The following is a 20,379-nucleotide window of genomic DNA, read 5'->3' on the forward strand; positions in this document are numbered from 1 at the left end:
TTTTGGAACTATAATGCTTTTTATTACCAGAATGTATCAAACACTGATCTTTTTTAACTCTGCAATTCTGCCTCAGATCCCCAGTTTCACAATATCCAAGTAGAAGTTGATTCTGTTGCAGTTTTTCAGAGCAGCATAAAATCTTTAGCTTTCATGGTTCCGATCTAATGAGAAGAAACATTGGCCTGAGATACACATGGCCACAAAAGAGCACAAAAAGTATGAATTTGCCCCAAGCACACTGTCTGCGCAGTCCAAGGACCCCATTAGACTCCAAAGGAAGGAAGCTTCCAATCTGAAAATATGAAACATGTTAACTTGTGTTGATTTAACTCAAAAATCAAAATATAATTTCCCAGGATTCTCCTGAGACTCAGGAGTTTTTCAAGTAAATCATCGTGGCATTTGAGAAGAATCACATCTTTGGGGACAGGTCACCCCAACATGCTTTGTGACAGAGGATATGTTACAAAAACTACCATAACCAGTATTCAGCGCTGCCTTCACATTCCCAAAGTCTCCAACTAATCGCCTAGATTGCCCATACAGTGCAATCAGGGCGATACAGTGCGATACAGCGTAACCAGAACACACATAAAACAGATGTGAACAAATACAACCAATTACTTCTCATACTCGAACCAGCTCTGAGACTTGAAGGTCTGTGTTGGAGCATATGGTACTACACTGTGAGCTACGTAAAATAAATAGGTCTGTGTTGCACTGCGGCAGGACATGGGCTATCTACATACGGAGGACACCATCAATGAGGGATCTTCAGCAACTCCTCCCCAGCAGCAACGCTCCCGGCTGACCATGGGGACATTTAGAGATCAACAGGAGCAGTGTGACTCTTTCATCCTTTGGTTCCCAGTCGCGGCGGTGCCCGGATGCCTGCCTGCGGCTTCAGCTACTTGAACGAACAGATCTGACACGTCAGCTGAAGTTTGGCAGTCCAAGAAGTGCACCAACCGCTCCGAAGTAGCCCTGTGTGATTGTGAGCAACTGTTAGAGCAGGGCAGCTTTTAGGCAATGTCAGCACTTTTCAGTAAGCAGAGATTACATTTATGTGTCACCGATTTGTCGGCTGTAGGGCTTGAACCCGCGTCCTGGGTGCTGTCCCTGAGCTTTTTTGCTCAAGGTTGAACCACAGTGCCACTTCCAATTTTCTGGTGGTTAACTGGAGATAAGAGTCTTGCAATTTCCCACCAGGCTGGCTTTGAACCATGATCCTCAGACCTCAGCCTTCTGAGTAGCTAGGATTACGGGTGTGAGCCACAGTGCCTGCCATTTTTTTTTTTTTTAATACCAAGCAATACTGAGCCAAGCACCATGATAGAGTGCCAGCCTTGAGCAAAAAGAGCTCAGGGACTAGTGCCCAGGCCCTGAGTTCAAGCTCCACGAGTAACAAAAAAAAAAAAAAAAAAGATAAAAAGTTTAAGCTCTTTCTGAACAGATACATATCCTTTTAATATAAAAAGCTTCCAAGACTACAAAGCAGCTGAGCTGAGGGTCTTGGGACCATTCAATAATAATAAATCAAATAACCTCTGTGTTCTGCATGCTGGCTGGCTGCCCAGGCCTCGACCTGCCGTTCAGGGAGGGCAGCAGGAGGAACGCGGGATTACAAGAGCAGAGCCAGATTCTGGATTTGTTTTAGGAACTTACAATAAATAATATAACCAACTGACTTTGATTTAAAGTTAACTTTACTTAGCCCAGAGCATAACAAGGACTATTAATTGAATTAGAAACTGGATGTGAAGAAATTCACAAATTCCAAATGCTAGTGGTAGTAGGAGTCAGGTGGGGACCTCTGGTGGTAGAGTTTAGTCAGAATTTCCTTGCTAAATGACCTATTTGTGTGATGAGCCACATTTATCATTTTAAATAATTTAACAAAGCAGAGTATCGACTGAGTCTTCTGCAGCCCTAGGTATCTAAAGAGCTGAGATACCTCAAGTTGCTCACTTGCTCACAAGAACTAGGAAATCCTCATTCATGGTTCTCATGGTTGTTTTTGGCAGGACTGGGGTTTGAACCTAGAGCCACGTCCTTAAGCCCTTTTTTACCTTTTTTCAGGCAAGCTCCTGAGTTTTTGCCAAGGCTGGCCTAGAGGTCAGTCCTACTATTTATACCATCATGTCCAGCTTAAAAAAAAAAAAAAAAAAAAAGGGAGGAATTTCCTTCAGCTCTCAGAGTGCAGTCCACGTCAGGGCTTCATCCCATCCTTCTGAGCTGTCGGCCAGCCAGAACATCACGGTGTGCTCTGCCCTTTGTAGCAGACAGGAAGCACAGAGCCGGACACAGGGAGACCTGGTGTCCAGCTGTCTTTTGCTGGGTATGACCCTGAACTGTAATCCTAATCTCTGCTTCTCCAGTAGGATTACAGGCGTGAGCTACTGCACCCAGCCTGAAATTCTAACTGGAAGCCTGTAATCTCACCACTTAGAACATTCATTCAGGCAGGAGGACAGATGCAAGAGCAACCAGATCTACAACATGTCTCAAGAAAAAAACCTAAAATGTAGTTTTACCTTACAAACACAAGGCATGAAGCAGCATGGAACATCGATATTTAAAAACAGGTTGTTAAACAATTAATGAAACATAGTTGTCATACCTCGTGCTCTAAAAACAATGCTTTCAATTGACCTTTTGACCAGTAATCCAATGCATAGGCCAAGAGCTTCATCGAGAGGGTGTTGACGCGTAAGAAGTTTCCGACAAAGACAACTCTGTTTATTTTCTAAGAGAACAAAGAGAGTGACTTGTGGAGGAGCCGCTGTGCAGCGGTTCAGAGCGGCTGCCAGTCCACGCCCGCTCGGTCCCGGAGCAAAGCTCTGCACATCCACACACCCATGCGGGGCGGAACCTGGGTGCCAGGCGGCTTCAGAGCGGCTGCCAGTCCACGCCCGCTCGGTCCCCGAGCAAAGCTCTGTACATCCACATACCCGTGCGGGGTGGAGCCTGGATGCCAGGCGGCTGGCCCTGCAATGGCAGGCAGCGCTCGCTGGGACCTGGCCGGGGAGGCCAGGCTGAGTGTGGCTGGAGGGGAGGAAACCCAAGGCCGTCTCAGAGCCCAAGTCTACTGTTCTCAGGTGGAGAACAGCGGTGCCCACCAACCTGCCTGTCCCCAGCCTGACCTACTGAGCCATTCTCCCTGCCACGATTCCACACTCACAAAGCACTCCCCAATCTCATTCTCATCCACAGAGCGGGGGCTCTGTGTACTTGTTCCTGTGCCACAGCCTCGCTCCTGCCTGCATGGCCATGTCGGCAACGTCTTGTCTTTGCCCACGGACCGCGTTTTCTCTCTTCCCCTTGGTTTCTAGTTGTTTGAAATCTTCCAAGATTCTCTATGAAGCACTGAGGAGTCATCGGACCAGATGTCTCAGCACCTCAAACACTTCTGTGTGTAACTATGCACACCAGGCCTTCTACACACACGGTCTTCCTTTCCCACTCAGCCACTAATGTACATTGAATGACTTATCATGCATATCCGCAGAATAATACAAATTCTGAAGGGGAGGGGGACAGGCGGGATGGGGTTTTCAATCGATGAGTGAATGAACAAATCTTTCATCAAGAAGCAAAGCTCCTAGTTCATCCTACACACACATGCTTTTCAGAGCCAGCAGCACAAACCCCTCACACAGGCCATGAAGACGCAGTCTCGCTGTCCTCATAGCCCTGTACAATGCTGCTTGATCCACATGCAACAAGGCAGCACTGTAGAGAAGCCGAGGGCAGAGAGAACCTCTGAGCATGTATGTCTTCCTCCACTTGCTCCAAATGGCTAAGGGTCAGAAAGAACCAGGAGGCGGTGGCTCAATGGCTACTTTAATCTGAATCAGCTGCTACTTTGTGTACAGCCAGTGGAACCATTACCCACAGAGCACACACACGAACGGAACACTTCTGTGCTACAGGCCTCCGGAAGAAAGCCCGATCAGATGCAGTCTGCAACAAATGAAGGATGTGACTTGTCTTTACCTCGTTAACCGCACACATCCGTGCCACAGAGCCAATGTTATTGGTGATGGTGACCAGTGTCGCTCTCGCCAGGTCCTCCTTACTGACGGCCTCACGCTTCTCCTTGTAGATCATATTCCCAAAACTGCAGAGGAACAGGACGAAGCAACAGCTGGTCAAAGCCACAGCAACTGCCACGCTTCACCCATTACACCCACAATCTGGGCAGTGTCATCAGTCAGGGTGAAACACAAAAACAGATCTATACCGGGAATAAGCAAACGCTTATTAAGGAATATCTTTTACAGAACTCAGGTTATATTCAACCTCACAGAAAAGCACACACTGGGATGTTATAAAGAAGCAAAGATGATGAAGACATGTATGTTTAAACCTGATACTAAATGAGGAAATTAGAAGGCGATTACTTAAGAAGTGGAGAAAAAAAATAGCAAAATCCATTTTGACTTACTCGTAAAAAGCCAAAATGTTTTCCAAGATTACCTAATCTTCAATGTCAAACTTGTCACTCAATACCACATTCATTACATGTACACAAGCATTCCACTAGAGGCTCAAATGACATGAATTTCCTATTTTCTACTAGCCACATTGGAAGAGAGCAATGCAAGTGCTAACCAGAACGGGAAAAAAAGCAAAAGCAAGTACAAGCTACCTTAGAAACAGAGGAAAAAAAAGAGTCGATGAGGCGTGATGGGAGCTTTTCCAGAGTAAAATGAACAGAAAAGCTACATTAAAAAAAAGAAATCTTGGGCAGTAACAACATGTGTTGGCATGGGAACATGTGTGTGACACGACAAGTGACAGCACAGGGTCCAAACCCAGGCCCGCTGGGCGGCACCCCGGAGGGGGCCCAAGCCCGCCACAGTGCATGAACACATACGACAAAGACCTTCAAGACGTCGGAAAGGAACAAAAGAAGCCTTAAACAAACACATAAACTAGGTTTTACAAAAGGGAGATAAAACACCATAAAGATGTCACTGTCACTAACATATAAGCATAATAAAATTACTAAAAATATAAGCCTTTTCATTTACAGTAGGAAAAATGATTGTAAATTTCATATAGAAAAATCAAAATAGCAACAGGAGACTGGCTGTTGTAACATCAAGTACACTTTACACTTCTACTAATAAGAGTCAGGCGTCTGTGTACCAGTAAAGTAGCAAAAAGCAGCCAGGGTACGGCAAGAACAAACAGAAGTCATCCGACATCACTGGAGTGATAAAGAGCTATATAAATTGTAGGGTGCATCAAAGGGAAAAAAATCGAAAAACCTCCAACTAGGTATGCACCTCACATAAAATTGCAAGATAAATTAAAGATTTCTATTAAATCAAAGATAGAAATTGTAAAACACTGAAGCACCAGAAGAATACAAGGCTCTACTCCTTTATATATTGGGAATGTGAAGACTTACTTACTATGCATCATTATCCTGAAGCCATAAAGGAAAAGACTGATCAATCAACTGTGCGACAATCCAACAGAGAAACAGAACATAACAATCACGCACACAGAGTAACATGTTTATTCCTGACCTCACTGTTAGTAGAAATGTACGTTAAGGTTCACTATCTATGCCACTAGTCCACCAGATTACAGGAAGGCCCTCCTTCAGCTCCTCATCTTCTGTAGCTAACACCCCAACAGCAGTTACCCCCCCTGGCTTTGGGACACAGGAACAGACTGAGAACGTGACTTCAACATGGAATTATGCTTATGCTACATGGCCACTTTAGAACACATACAGGATGCTGTATATAGTAGCGTAAAGTATAAAAGTATGTCAATGACAATTCTTTATTTAGAAAAGATAATAAGGATATCCATATTTGCATAGAGAAAAGCTGGAAGGAGATTTCAGAATAAGTAAAAGTAGTTTCTTAAGAGGCATACTTGTGATAAACTTCTGTCTGTAGAGTTAATTTTTACACTTTCAATGTTCAAATTCAAAACCATACAGAACAAAAATCTCCTGTGCAATCCCTGATACACTGCTTTCCAAGAACAATGAACAACAGAGCAGTAACACAAAGGTTAAACTTACCTAGATGCTACAGCCCAACCTGGTAGACCAAATCTTTCATAATCTCCTCCGTAAATGTCCCGGACCAGCTTGTCGGCCTGGGTGCTGTCACCTTTGGATGCCATTTCCAGAGCCTCTTCAAAACTTTCACAGCCAGTCAATAAACTGCACAGGCCCAGAAAGGTGCCACCTCCGAGGCTAGAGAGAGGTAAGAAAACTTGCTAGATTGTACTTATACACAGCAATCTGTCTCCATGGTGAAAAATGCAGCTTTCACTTACCAAAAAAAAACAATACTAAAATGCCAACATCATGAAAGGGCAAGAAGAATTGCTGAGTGAAACCAAGAGTGAACTGGGCACTGGGGCACTTGGGACTAACACCTCACATTCTGGTGTGTGTGTGAGAGAGAAAGGGCTGCTAACAGGAAGAGTGTGGTAGCTCATGCCTATAATCCCAACACCTCCAGAGGCTCAGGTAGTAGGACAAGTAGTCACGGGCCAGCCTGTGGGACTTACTGAGCTCTGTTACTTAAGCAGTGGGGCGGGAGTGCTAAAACTTCTACCATGAAGGATATGAAGGAAATCTGTTATCTTAAATGGCTTACAAGAAATGACTTTGTGAAGGGCCTGTTTCCTTACCATATCCTGTGATGAAATCAATGTGATGTGACAAGCTACAATTTAACATGACCCAGCGCGGAGGGTCAGGAGAAGCACACAACGGGTCATCATGTCAACAACAGAAACTGACCTGCGACTAAAATTTTGAAAAAAAATACTTGCAACATGAAATTATGTCTCTCCAATCTCTAACCTATTAATCTGTGATTCCTGGTCATCCCTAAACCCTGCTAAGTTTGGTTAATAGTTAAAGCTAGTAAAATCATACTCTGTAGACGAATTCTCTGGAATAGAGTTACAGTGGAGGTGGGCTTCTAGCCCCTACAATAATAAATTACTACATTTAAGTGTCACAGCAGGTGTACTAATTTAAAATTGAAAAATCAATCTAATCTGAAGTATTTCAAAATCTTTCTTCCTTACTACACAGGAGCTTCCATTTCTTAAAAACGGATGAAACTGGGCTGGGAAGGTGGCTCAGGGGTAGAGTGCTTGCCTCACATACATGAGGCCCTAGGTTCCATTCCTCAGCACCACATACACAGAAAAAACCAGAAGTGGGCGCTGTGGCTCAAGTGGTAGAGTGCTAGCCTTGAGCTGAAGAACTGACGGACAGCACCCACGGCCAGAGTCAAGCTCCAAGACCAACAACAACAAAACACTGATGAAACTACCCTCACCAGAGACTCAGGAAGCTGTGCAGAGGCTGAGTTATGTAAGTCAGGCAACGAACACATTTCTTCTCTTCCCTCCCTTTCTCCCGGTTTTCTCCCTGCCCCACAAGTTGTGTAGTTCATTTTCAACACAGTATCTTAGTGAGTATCACTGCTGCATTTGTTCACCCTCTGTCCCACCATTTCCATGCTCCCTTCTTACCCCACCAAGAAAACCAAGTTTATATACAGGACAAAAAGGACTGAAAATAAAAATAGTAACAAAGGGGAAAAAAAGTAAAATAACAAAAAACCTCTTTTCTGTTTCTTGGAATTCATCTCACTCAACGCCACTTTACATGATCGTGTGCATCTAGCTGTGGAGACTGTGCCCCTCTCCTACGCATACCCTCAGGATGGTCTTTTCCTGTGCATGTTCTAAGTAGGTATGGCTTATTTGCAAACATTAACTTTACCCTATTAAGGGAATCCACACTAAATTCATACTATAAGAATTAACTACAGTCAGGAGTCAGTGGCTCACACCTGTCATCCTACCTACTCAGGAGGCTGAGATCCGAGGATCTCGGTTCAAAGCCAGCCTGGTCAGTAAAGTCTGTGACTTTTATCTCCAATGAACCATTAGAAAACCAGAAGTGGTGTTGTGGCTCAAGAGTGCTCGCCTTGAGCTGACAAGCTGAGGGATAGCGCCCAGGCCCAGAGTTCAAGCCCTGTGACCAACAACAACAACAAAAGAATTAACTACACACTATGGGGCTGGGAAGGTGGCTCAGTGGTAGAGCGCTTGCCTTGCATGCATGAGGCCCTGGGTTCGATTCCTCAGCACCACATAAGCAAAAAGAAAAAAGCCGGAAGTGGTGCTGTGGCTCAAGTGGTAGAGCGCTAGCCTCGAGCTGAAGAGCTGAGGGACAGTGCCCAGGCCCAAAGTTCAGGACCCACGACCGGACCCAAAAAAAAATTTAAAAAAAAATTAACTACACTATCCCATACCATAATTCAAATGGGAAAATGCTGAGCACACAGCAAGGTTTTATTAACAAGTGAAAAGTAGTCAAAGAAAAAAGTGCTTTGGAAAACAAAAGGAACAAAATATAAACAGGTATACTTTTGAAATCAACAGAGCACTGCTGCTTCTGTGAGTGCTTTTCTGTTAAAACGTTACTCTAATCATTGTAGGTAAAAATGCACTTAGCAATATGGAAATTCTAATACTGAGCAATAATGAACAGTTAGGGATTTGGGTTTTTGAGTCTTCATAGTATATTTTTAAAAAGTACAGGGCTGGAGGTTTGGCTCAGCAGCTAAGAGCACATGCTTAGTAACCACAAGGTCCTAAGTTCCAATCTCAGTTCTGACAAAAAACAAAAAGCCATATAGACTTGAGCTAAAGAGCTCAGGGACAGCGCCTAGGCATAAAATTCAAGCCCTAGGACCGAGCAAAAAAAAAAAAAAAGGCAGGCGCCAATGGCTCATGCCTGTCATCCTAGCTACTCAGGAGGCTGAGATCTGAGGATAATGGTTCAAAGGCAGACCAGGCAGAAAAGTCTGGGAGACTCTTCTCTCCAATAAACTACCAGAAAACCGAAAGTGGCGCTGTGGCTCAAGTTGTAGAGTGTTCACCTTGAGTTAAAGAGCTCAGGGACAACGCCTAGGCACAGAGTTCAAGCCCCAGGACCAACCAAAAAAAAAAAGGCAGGCGCCAATGGCTCACACCTGTCATCCTAGCTACTCAAAAGGCTGAGATCTGAGGATCATGGTTCAAAGCCAGCCCAGGGAAGGAAGCCTGTGAGATGACAAATCACTCAGAAAACAGGAAGTGGTGCTGTGGCTCAAGTGGTAGAGCGCTAGCCTTGAGCTGAAGAGCTGAGGGACAACGCCCAGGCCCAGAGTTCAAGCCCTTTGACCGACAAAATAAAAGTACTATCTGTAACACAGAATTTATCTTTAGATTTTGTTGCTGCACTAATAGCTGTCGTTTTCCTGGTAAAGTTAGCATCAATACATGTGTTTTTCAGCTGGGGGAGTAGCTCAATATACAGCACTTTTACATGAGGCATGACTGAGGGCCTTGATTTGATCCCCAGCACTGGATACAGGCAGGCACGAATGCATGCACACACACGCACACACGCGCGTACACACACACACACACAACCACACAACTTCTGGGAAGCTACTGTGAAAGCTGCAACAAAACCAAAGGATGACTGACCTGGTCCCAGTCACACGCTTATAGCTGTCTTTGGAATGCACCGCCAGAATACTGACTCCAGAGCCAATGTTCACCACCAGGAGTGGATAAGGGTCATCCAGGTTAAAAGGCATCTTTTGGCATCGCTCAGGTTCCGAGGCATTGGCAAAATAATAGCACTCTGCTTGCCCATTGAAGCTGACAGAATCTATGTACAGCAAGCCCTTTACAAGGCAGTCAAGTTCATCCAGTTTGTGTAGGTGGAGGTTTCCAATCTGTACGACAATCCAAAAATAAAACTGGGTTAAAAAGAGGATCCATTCAAAACTTTCAGGCACCTGACAAAACTTCAGTATCACCTGTGACACATTTCGTGCCTAATTTCTCAGGGCTCTGCCTCTCTGCTGGGAACTGTTGTTTTCAAAGACAGCGACAGGCAGGGGCCACACTGACATCCTGTGGGCAAGAAGCTGGATGCCACCCAACTGCCAAAGTGCGACAGAGTCTCTGGACTGCCCATGCCTGCCCTGTGAGACACTGCCGTGGGGGCAGTAGGAAAATCTGATGATCTAGATTTTCATAAGCATGCATTTACCTACCAATATATTCACAAATGTCAGATATAGTGACCATAGAACTTACTTACCTGTGCCCTCTGTTGTTGGGAGAGGTTTGGGGAGTACTACCAGAATTTGAACTCAAAGTCTTACTTACTTACACTATCTAGGCAAATGCCTCTAACCCTTCAGCCATACTACTTGTTGGTTTTCCTTTTGCCTGGGCAGGCAGACTGTGATCTTCCTATACCTCTCCCTAGTTCAGATTACAGATGTGAAACACTGTGGCTTTTTTGTTTAGATGGAGTCTTTTTAGCTGGTCTTGGACCTTGATCCTCCTGATCTCCACTTTCTGAGTAGCTCAGATGACAGGCTTCAGCTGTCTGTGGAGTTCTACCAAGTGCTATTCAGCATGACGCCACTGATTCACTCATCAAATCACCTGGCAGTTATACCTTCAGCATTCAGAATTCCGCAAAAGTAATCTTGGCTACCAATGGTAAATTAATAGCTAGCTGGGTGCTCGCATATATGTGCAAGCATTTAGCTAATTCATTAGTCCTGTGTTCTAACTATACAAAAGCATCTGTGAGCAGATAGATACATCCCTGCCTTTGCATTGCAATTTGGGTAGCTGAATGAAACAATTACATTCATTTCAGGTTAGAAAGGAATGTATTATAACATTTTACTTTTACCTAGAATTTACTATGGGCTTTAAATTACCAAACTCTTATTCCTAGCTTTATTCTTCCACTCTTTAGGTCTGGATATCAACAAACCAAAATTATAAATACTAGAAAATAGCTACATTTGGGCTGGGAAAGTGGCTCAGTGGTAAAGCGCTTGCCTTGCATGCATGAGGCCCTGGGTTCGATTCCTCAGCACCACATAAGCAGAAAAAGCTAGAAGTGGCACTGTGGCTCAAAGTGGTAAAGCGCTAGCCTTGAGCTAAAGAGCTGAAGGACAGTGCCCAGGCCCAGAGTTCAGGCCCCAAGACCAGCAAAAAAAAGAAAACAGCTATATTAAAAAAAAAATTGGAACTCCATATTTGGATGACAGTATCTTTAATAACCAGGGTAAGAACTGGCTTTAAGCATATTAGCAAACACTAACTATCCCACCAGCAGGCATGGTGGTGCGTACCTTCAATCCTAGGTACTAAGGAAGTGGGGACAGAAGGATCCTGAGTCTCAAGAGAGTTAAGAAAAGTTGGTGAGAATGAGATTCAAAATCATAAAAGCTAGGCACCTGTGGCACTAGCCTGCATCCTAGCTACTCAGGAAGCTGAGATCTGAGGGTCATGGCTCAAAGCCAGCCCAAGCAGGTAAATCCGTGAGACTCTTATCGCCAATTAACCACCAAAAAGCAGAAATGGAGCTATCCCTCAATTGACAAAGCACCTGCTAAGCAAGCGTGTTGAGCCCCAGTACCATAAATTAAAAATAAATAAATATGTATCTAAAATGTCCTGGCTGCCAGTTTGTGAAATTCATGTTCAAATGACTCAAACTGAAATTAAATCAGTATTTTTCATCATAAGAAAAACAATTTCTTGGGGCTGGGAAGGTGGCTCAATGGTAGAGTGCTTGCCTTGCATGCATGAGGCCCTGGGTTCGATTCCTCAGCACCACATAAGCAGAAAAGGCCAAAAGTGGCGCTGTAGCTCTAGTGATAGAGCGCTAGCCTTGAGCTGAAGAGCTGAGGGACAGCGCCCAGGTTCAGAATTCAGGCCCATGACCGACCAAAAAAAAAAAAAGAAAGAAAGAAAGAAAGAAAGAAAGAAAAAGAAAAACAATTTCTTTTTCAAAGAAAGTAAAGCCAAATTTCAGTTGCCCCCAAATCCCAACTCTCAACTTATGAAGGAGACTGGCAGTTTTGCAACCTCTAACATGTTAACAACAGATCAGCACTCAATCATAGTTTGGCCAGATCACCAAGACAGGAACTTGTGCACTAAACAAATGGTTCTGGAGAGACGCCCTGGGAGGGCTGGCTCTGGGAGCAGAACTGAACGTGCGGAGCTATGTACATTTGACCCCAGACCCTGCAGCGTCAGCACCTCCCAAGTCCTCCAGTTTCACCACATACCAGGGACACCACCCAGATCTAGTCCTAAGTCCAGGTTTCCTCTGTGAGATCCAGACTCATATTTCAAAACTAAACACAGCAAGCCTCAATCATTGGTTTTCAAGTCACAAATACCTACTGTGCGAAAATCTTTTTCAAACTTGTAAGCACCACCTCCGGTAGCACATAGCACCGTGTGTAACGTGGAGAAGTTTTTATCTCTTCCCATTTGGATAAAGGTAGGCAGGTCCTGGGTTGGAAATCTGATAAAGTGCAAGTTCCCCCTTCGCCCAAACAGAGTCAAGTCCTTCAGTTCAAGGTGCACATCCCGGACGCCAGTGGACCCGTAGGCCACATTAGAAGTCAGGTATTTCCGAATACTTTTTAAGCTCTCCACCTCCTCTTGCTCCTCCTCAGCAGTGATATCAATGGGTTCAAAATATGAGAGCTTCACCAGAGTCCCCCCGATGTCCATGCCAAACCACGGGAAAGCTGCAAATGGGAGAAACACATTCATTTTAGAAATGCACATTAGGAACTAATTAGCCATGAACTCCACTCATCCTGAACTAGGCACTCAGTCACCAACAGTTAGTAGGTGAAACATACCTCCCACATGTAACTTACCTTTCCTTCAGCTTTGTGCACGTTCTAAAAAAACATAGGACGCTTAGGGATGGCTCAGAGCCTTTCAATTCATGGTCTGATAGATATGCTTTATTTACTATGTACTCATCCCATGTTCCAGGTGAATGAATTTGAGTCAACTAGGGTATCACATCTGTTCTATATTTTAATATAGTAAAATTGCCCCGTAATCCATCCAGTAGCCCACGGGAGAAGTGCCTCCTTAAAGAAGTTTTTTTGCTCATTAGGCGCTAGGTCTCTGGGCACAGCTGGTTAATTATGGTGGAGGTATGTCTTGTCAGGGACAGGCATGGAACAGGCTGCCCTGTGAACTGAACTGTGTGACTCTGGAGAATCCATTAAGCTCCCCAGGTATCACTTCCAACTCCCTTCAGGGAGTAATTATTGAATTATCTCCTCTCCATCAGGGAACCGAAACGTAACATGAGTAAAACTTGTTCCCACGGAGAGCTGACGGCAGGAGACTATAAACACAAGTGCATGAAGAGGAGACAGGACACACCACACCTGCAGCATGGGTCAACAGGTGAGCGCTGCATCTTTGCTCTAGTTTAGTGCGAGCAGTACTAAACACATCCCAAGATAAAGATGCACAGCTGATGAGGAGAATGGAACTTTCTCTACAGACAATCTGTATACTTAATATTCTCAGCAAGAGAGCGTAAACTAGCTTCCTTGGTGGCAGACTGAAGAAGTGGGCCTTGTGATGTGCCTGTGAAGTATGGCTGCAGCACCCTAAATCTACATAGGTCAAAAGCTTACCTATGCTTGGGGCCTTGCTCCAGAAGCAATAACCTTTAAAAGTGTGCTTTGCAACAAAATACATTTTACAGTTTTATGTAAAAATTGTCAAGAAAACAATGTTTTCACGGAACATTCTATAATTCTGCTTATTTTTCTTCTTTTCTTTTTTTTTTTTTGCCGGTCGTGGACCTGAACTCTGGGCCTAGGCGCTGTCCCTCAGCTCTTCAGCTCAAGGTGACCGCTCTACCGCTTGAGCCACAGCGCCACTTCCGGCTTTTTCTGTTTATGTGGTGCTGAGGAATCGAACCCAGGGCCTCAGGCACGCAAGGCAAGCGCTCTACCACTGAGCCACCTTCCCAGCCCTGTTTATTTTTCTTTACTTGTCGGTCGTGGGGCTTGAACTCTGCTTCTGGGCACTGTCCCTGAGCTCTTCAGCTCAAGGTTAGCACTCTACCACGTGAGCCACAGTGCCATTTCCAGTTTTCTGGTGGTTAATTGGAGAGAAGAGTCTCCTTGACTTTCCTGCCCCCATGGCTTTGATGTGATCCTCAGATCTCAGCTTCTTGATAGTTAGGATTACAGGCGTGAACCACTGGCACCTGGCTTATAGTTCTACTTTTATTCCTACTTTATTACTTGAAATGTGTATATGTATAGCATTAGAAAATAAAAAGTGACTCAATGAAAAAGGACTCTATATATTTCTCTATTCTAGAATTTCCACCTTTACTAGGATTAGCTGTGATTTTGAATGTGCAGGAGGAATAATTCTCATCATTTTCTAGAGAGCTCACACTTTTCTTCAGACAGGGCTTCACTTACATGCCAGGACACGGCTCCTCCTTATCAGTAACTAGCACAAGAAAGAAGCAGAAGAAACCAATTTTTCATTTTTTGTGAAGTGGCTAGCTACAGAACCCATCTTGAATGAACATGGTGGCGATTATTTACAAAAATCAATGACTAAGCCAGGCACCGGTGGCTCATGCCTGTAATCCTAGCTACTCAGGAGGCTAAGATCTGAGGATCATGGTTCAAAGCCGGCCCGGGCAAGAAAGTCCGTGAAACTCTTATCTCCAATAAAAACCACCAGAAAACCGGAAGTGGCACTGTAGCTCAAGTGGTAGAGTGCTGGCCTTGAACTGAAGAGCTGAGGGACAGTGCCCAGGCCCAGAGTTCAAGCCCCACGACCGACCAAAAAAAAAAAGTGACAGCTACATCCCTGAATAATTTCTTTTAGTTTATTATGCCATATAGAGTTCCTGCTGTAAGAGTTTTATGTGAAAAATCACAGATGGTTTCCCTGCCCCTGCCTGTCACTCTGTTCAAATAATACTTAGCAGCAAGAAACAACACTTCCATTAAGAAGGATGGACACTGACACCAAGAATGTTTCCTTGGGTAAGCACCCTTAGGAGACACTCCTTTAGAACGGTCTCAAGTCTACTAAGGACACATGCGATTAGGGACTTTATGACAAACACAAGATAGAAAACAAATGAATGCTCTGACACTTCCTAAGCAAGACGAATTGTTTGACCTACACATTCTTCTAGATTTTGTGGAGTGGGTGGAAATCACACAAGTAACATTTTGGCACAGGAACATTTCCACAAGGTAAGATTATTTATGCTAAAGACCTTTGTTTTAAAAAAATTTGGAACATATTAAAACCCCTTATTCACCCCATTATTATTATTATTACCATGGCAGTACTGGGATGAACCCAGGGCCTTGGGTATGCTTCTCAAAAATCCTTACAAATAAAAACTGGCATTTTGAGATACACCAGTATTCACCTTCATACGCTCACTCCTTAGTTTTAGGTACAGTTTGTTTTCCTTAACAAATCACTTGTTTTGACTAGAAGTTATGAGAAACTATTGCCTCCAAAAGCACCTATCTACTAGAGATGATCATTTCTACATAACTGCTAAATTTACAAAACAGATCAATCAAATTACACAGAAGCAAATTACACATAGATGCTATATACACAACTAGCAGTGCTTAACCCAAACTTGAAGTTCCTTATCCTTACTACCTGGCTCATCAAAGCACTGATTCAAAGCCTGCATTACATCACAGGTAAATATATCTTAACCTTGTCAATCTTGTTACACTGTCATACAGGTAAGCTAAACACAAGCTGAAAACCTTAAGAAGTCATGTCAGTCATGGAAGAGGGTTGAACTGACACGTGATCAGAAGGCTAGTTACACAAACAATGATCAAAGCAATTCTCTATGAAAGTTTCTAGCTAATATTTACATGTGCTTCATGATCTGATAATATTCTGGCCAAGTATCTAGGAGTAATGTGTGAAGCTAAAGGCAAGTATTAGCCAGAAGGATTTACAGTCACCTCTAAACATATGAAGTACCTCCCATGTACCATGTGACAAATAGCTGTATAACTATTTAAAAACACAATCCATTCAAATAGTTCATTTTAAAACACAACAAGCTGGAGGTGTAGCCCAGCTGGTAAATCACTAGCCAATGAGTGAAAACTGCAGGTACCAAGTTCAAACCTAAAACAAACCTAAAAGACCCACAACATAATTGTGTTAGATAACTTAAGTGGATTAAAAACAGTACAGCAACATTTGTCAGTTGTTATTTCTAGAGCCGACTATCTTCTTTCCCAACACAAAACAAGACAAATCTGAATTCCTTATAATAAAGAACTAGCAGACCTTTAAACTAGGAATTTTAGTCTTCTAAGTCATATTAACTGACCAGTGTTTCTGTAAGACTCTATTTTAAGATCAATGGTTTCATAATGCACTACAATAAACACTTTAAAAAAAAAAAAAAAGCACTCTCTGATTTTCAACCTGTAAGTTTATTCTACAAACTTTTTTTTTTGGCCGGTCCTGGGCCTGGCACTGTCCCTGAGATTCTTTTGCTCGGGGCTAGCACTCTACCACTTGAGCCACCTTCTCAGTTCCTAGTTTACAAACTTGAGCCACTTCTGGTTTTCTGGGAGGTAAGAGTCTCATGGACTTTCCTGCCGGGGGCTGGCATTGAACCTCGATCTTCAGATCTCAGCCTCCTCAGCAGCTAGGATGACAGGCGTGAGCCACTGGTGCCCGGCTTAGGCCACAGTCATCAGGAACCGGAACACGAGTATGTCTTGAACCCTTTCTGCCAAATGAGAACCATAGACAGACAGACAACTGTGTGCCTGTGTGTGTGTGTCCAGGACTCCTCATCCCTGCAGTGTGTTCAGCCGTGTGTGTGTGTGTGTCTGTGCAAGACTCCTCATCGCTGCAGTGTGTTCAGCCGGGTGTGTGTGTGTCCAGGACTCCTCATCCCTGCAATGTGTTCAGCCCTGTGTGTGTGTGTGTCCAGGACTCCTCATCCCTGCAGTGTGTTCAGCCGTGTGTGTGTGTCCAGGACTCCTCGTCCCTGCAGTGAGTTCAGCCGTGTGTGTGTGTGTCCAGGACTCCTCGTCCCTGCAGTGAGTTCAGCTGGGTGTGTGTGTGTGTCCAGGCCTCGTCCCTGCAGTGTGTTCAGCTGGGTGTGTGTGTGTGTGTGTGTGTCCAGGACTCCTCGTCCCTGCAGTGAGTTCAGCTGGGTGTGTGTGTGTGTGTGTGTTCAGCTGGGTGTGTGTGTGTGTGTGTGTTCAGCTGGGTGTGTGTGTGTGTGTGTGTTCAGCTGGGTGTGTGTGTGTGTGTGTGTTCAGCTGGGTGTGTGTGTGTGTGTTCAGCTGGGTGTGTGTGTGTGTGTTCAGCTGGGTGTGTGTGTGTGTGTGTCCAGGACTCCTCGTCCCTGCAGTGAGTTCAGCTGGGTGTGTGTGTGTGTGTGTTCAGCTGGGTGTGTGTGTGTGTTCAGCTGGGTGTGTGTGTGTGTGTTCAGCTGGGTGTGTGTGTGTGTGTTCAGCTGGTTGTGTGTGTGTGTGTGTCCAGGCCTCGTCCCTGCAGTGTGTTCAGCTGGGTGTGTGTGTGTGTGTGTGTTCAGCTGGGTGTGTGTGTGTGTGTGTTCAGCTGGGTGTGTGTGTGTGTGTGTCCAGGACTCCTCGTCCCTGCAGTGAGTTCAGCTGGGTGTGTGTGTGTTCAGCTGGGTGTGTGTGTGTGTGTGTTCAGCTGGGTGTGTGTGTGTGTGTGTTCAGGTGGGTGTGTGTGTGTGTGTTCAGGTGGGTGTGTGTGTGTGTGTTCAGCTGGGTGTGTGTATGTGTGTGTGTGTCCAGGACTCCTCATCCCTGCAATGTGTTCAGCCCTGTGTGTGTGTGTGTGTAAGACTCCTCATCGCTGCAGTGTGTTCAGCCGGGTGTGTGTGTGTGTCCAGGACTCCTCATCCCTGCAGTGTGTTCAGCTGGGTGTGTGTGTGTGTGTGTATCCAGGACTCCTCATCCCTGCAGTGTGTTCAGCTGGGTGTGTGTGTGTGTGTGTGTGTGTGTATCCAGGACTCCTCGTCCCTGCAGTGAGTTCAGCCGTGTGTGTGTGTGTGTATTCAGCTGGGTGTGTGTATGTGTATCCAGGACTCCTCATCCCTGCAGTGTGTTCAGCCGTGTGTGTGTGTCCAGGACTCCTCATCCCTGCAGTGAGTTCAGCTGTGTGTGCGTGTGTGTGTTCAGCTGGGTGTGTGTGTGTGTGTCCAGGACTCCTCATCCCTGCAGTGAGTTCAGCTGGGTGTGTGTGTGTGTTCAGGACTCCTCATCCCTGCAGTGTGTTCAGCCGTGTGTGTGTGTCCAGGACTCCTCGTCCCTGCAGTGAGTTCAGCCGTGTGTGTGTGTGTGTGTGTCCAGGACTCCTCGTCCCTGCAGTGAGTTCAGCTGGGTGTGTGTGTGTGTCCAGGCCTCGTCCCTGCAGTGTGTTCAGCTGGGTGTGTGTGTGTGTGTGTGTGTCCAGGACTCCTCGTCCCTGCAGTGAGTTCAGCTGGGTGTGTGTGTGTGTGTGTGTGTTCAGCTGGGTGTGTGTGTGTGTGTGTTCAGCTGGGTGTGTGTGTGTGTGTGTGTTCAGCTGGGTGTGTGTGTGTGTGTTCAGCTGGGTGTGTGTGTGTGTGTTCAGCTGGGTGTGTGTGTGTGTGTGTCCAGGACTCCTCGTCCCTGCAGTGAGTTCAGCTGGGTGTGTGTGTGTGTGTGTGTTCAGCTGGGTGTGTGTGTGTGTGTGTTCAGCTGGGTGTGTGTGTGTGTGTTCAGCTGGGTGTGTGTGTGTGTGTTCAGCTGGTTGTGTGTGTGTGTGTGTCCAGGCCTCGTCCCTGCAGTGTGTTCAGCTGGGTGTGTGTGTGTGTGTGTGTGTGTTCAGCTGGGTGTGTGTGTGTGTGTGTTCAGCTGGGTGTGTGTGTGTGTGTGTCCAGGACTCCTCGTCCCTGCAGTGAGTTCAGCTGGGTGTGTGTGTGTTCAGCTGGGTGTGTGTGTGTGTGTGTTCAGCTGGGTGTGTGTGTGTGTTCAGCTGGGTGTGTGTGTGTGTGTTCAGCTGGGTGTGTGTATGTGTGTGTGTGTCCAGGACTCCTCATCCCTGCAATGTGTTCAGCCCTGTGTGTGTGTGTGTGTAAGACTCCTCATCGCTGCAGTGTGTTCAGCCGGGTGTGTGTGTGTGTCCAGGACTCCTCATCCCTGCAGTGTGTTCAGCTGGGTGTGTGTGTGTGTGTGTATCCAGGACTCCTCATCCCTGCAGTGTGTTCAGCTGGGTGTGTGTGTGTGTGTGTGTGTGTATCCAGGACTCCTCGTCCCTGCAGTGAGTTCAGCCGTGTGTGTGTGTGTGTGTGTGTGTATTCAGCTGGGTGTGTGTATGTGTATCCAGGACTCCTCATCCCTGCAGTGTGTTCAGCCGTGTGTGTGTGTCCAGGACTCCTCATCCCTGCAGTGAGTTCAGCTGTGTGTGCGTGTGTGTGTTCAGCTGGGTGTGTGTGTGTGTGTGTGTGTCCAGGACTCCTCATCCCTGCAGTGAGTTCAGCTGGGTGTGTGTGTGTGTTCAGCTGGGTGTGTGTGTGTGTGTGTGTGTCCAGGACTCCTCGTCCCTGCAGTGAGTTCAGCCGGGCAGGGACAGGGCTGTCGCGTGTCACCAGGCCACGCTCCCAGCGCCAGGTCGGGCCATCTGTTGGCTGACAGCGACGAGGCTGGCCGGGAAGCCCGGGCCGGTGTGTGCCGGGTTCCCCAGGCTCGGGCCCCGGGCCCGCCGAGCACTGGACGGGGAGCCTGGGCGGCTCACGTGACGACGGCAGCGTCTGCTCCCGGCGTGCCAGGCGCGCGGCCCCCGCGTTCCCGGGACGGGCGTCGGGGGAGAACGGCCGCCCCCCGCCCCCCGGCCCGGCCCGGCGTCGCGCCCCGGAAACCCGCGGCGAGGAGAAACGGCCCCGGGCCGGCCGCCCGCCGCGGCCGCCTTCCGGGCGCCAGCGCCTCGGCCGCCCCGCGAGCGCGCGTGCGCGGGGAGGGGGCGCGCGCGACCTCCGACCTCCGACCCCGCGCGCCGCCGCCGCCGCCCGCGCGCCCCCTCCCGCCCCGCCCCGCCCCGCTCCTTACAGGGCTTCTTGGCATCCTTGATCTTCATGGCGGCGGCCGGAGCGGCGAGCGGCAGCCTCGGGGCCGAGCTCGGGGCGGACGGGCGGCGGCCGGGGCCGCGCGGCCAGGCCCGGCCGGGTCCTCCCCTCAGCCCGGGCGGGGCGGGCCCAGGGCGGGGCGGCGACGCCCGGCCCAGCGCGGGGTGGGGCGGCCGGGCCCGGGCGAGCTGGGGAAGGCCGCCGGCCTCGCCGCTCCGGGGCCCCCCCGCAGCTGCTCCGAACAAAAGGCCCCGGTGCCCCGAGCCGCCGCCGCCGCCGCCGCCGCCGCCGCCGCACTGAGGACTCGCCCGCCCAGGCCGCGCGCCCACGTGACGCGAGCCCACCCTTCCCCGCCC

At 47.1% G+C, this 20,379-nt stretch overlaps 1 protein-coding gene across 1 annotated transcript; it reads right to left on the minus strand.

Annotated features, from left to right (window-relative positions):
- Positions 1-7: 7 nt before the first annotated feature.
- Pank3 (pantothenate kinase 3) lies at positions 8-20,124 on the minus strand. The gene is made up of 7 exons (XM_042670223.1): positions 20,007-20,124; positions 12,286-12,638; positions 9,541-9,794; positions 6,053-6,229; positions 4,000-4,123; positions 2,624-2,749; positions 8-987 (listed from the first exon to the last, which is right to left on the minus strand). The coding sequence occupies exons 1-7, from the start codon at positions 20,032-20,034 to the stop codon at positions 937-939; spliced, it is 1,113 nt and encodes a 370-aa protein (XP_042526157.1). The 5' UTR covers positions 20,035-20,124; the 3' UTR covers positions 8-936.
- Positions 20,125-20,379: the final 255 nt, after the last annotated feature.

Source organism: Dipodomys spectabilis, unplaced genomic scaffold (genome assembly GCF_019054845.1).
Source record: "Dipodomys spectabilis isolate Male_0828 unplaced genomic scaffold, ASM1905484v1 ptg000528l, whole genome shotgun sequence".
Lineage (NCBI taxonomy): Eukaryota > Metazoa > Chordata > Mammalia > Rodentia > Heteromyidae > Dipodomys > Dipodomys spectabilis.

Excerpts from the sequence above, each read along its gene's own strand:
- Pank3 (XM_042670223.1), bottom strand. The coding sequence starts at position 20,034 with ATGAAGATCAAGGATGCCAAGAAGCCCT. Across the intron at positions 4,124-6,052 it reads GGTTGGGCTGTAGCATCTAG|TTTTGGGAATATGATCTACA; the intron begins GTAAGTTTAACC and ends GTTCCTCTGCAG. Across the intron at positions 2,750-3,999 it reads GGATGTGTGCGGTTAACGAG|AAAATAAACAGAGTTGTCTT; the intron begins GTAAAGACAAGT and ends TTGTTCTCTTAG.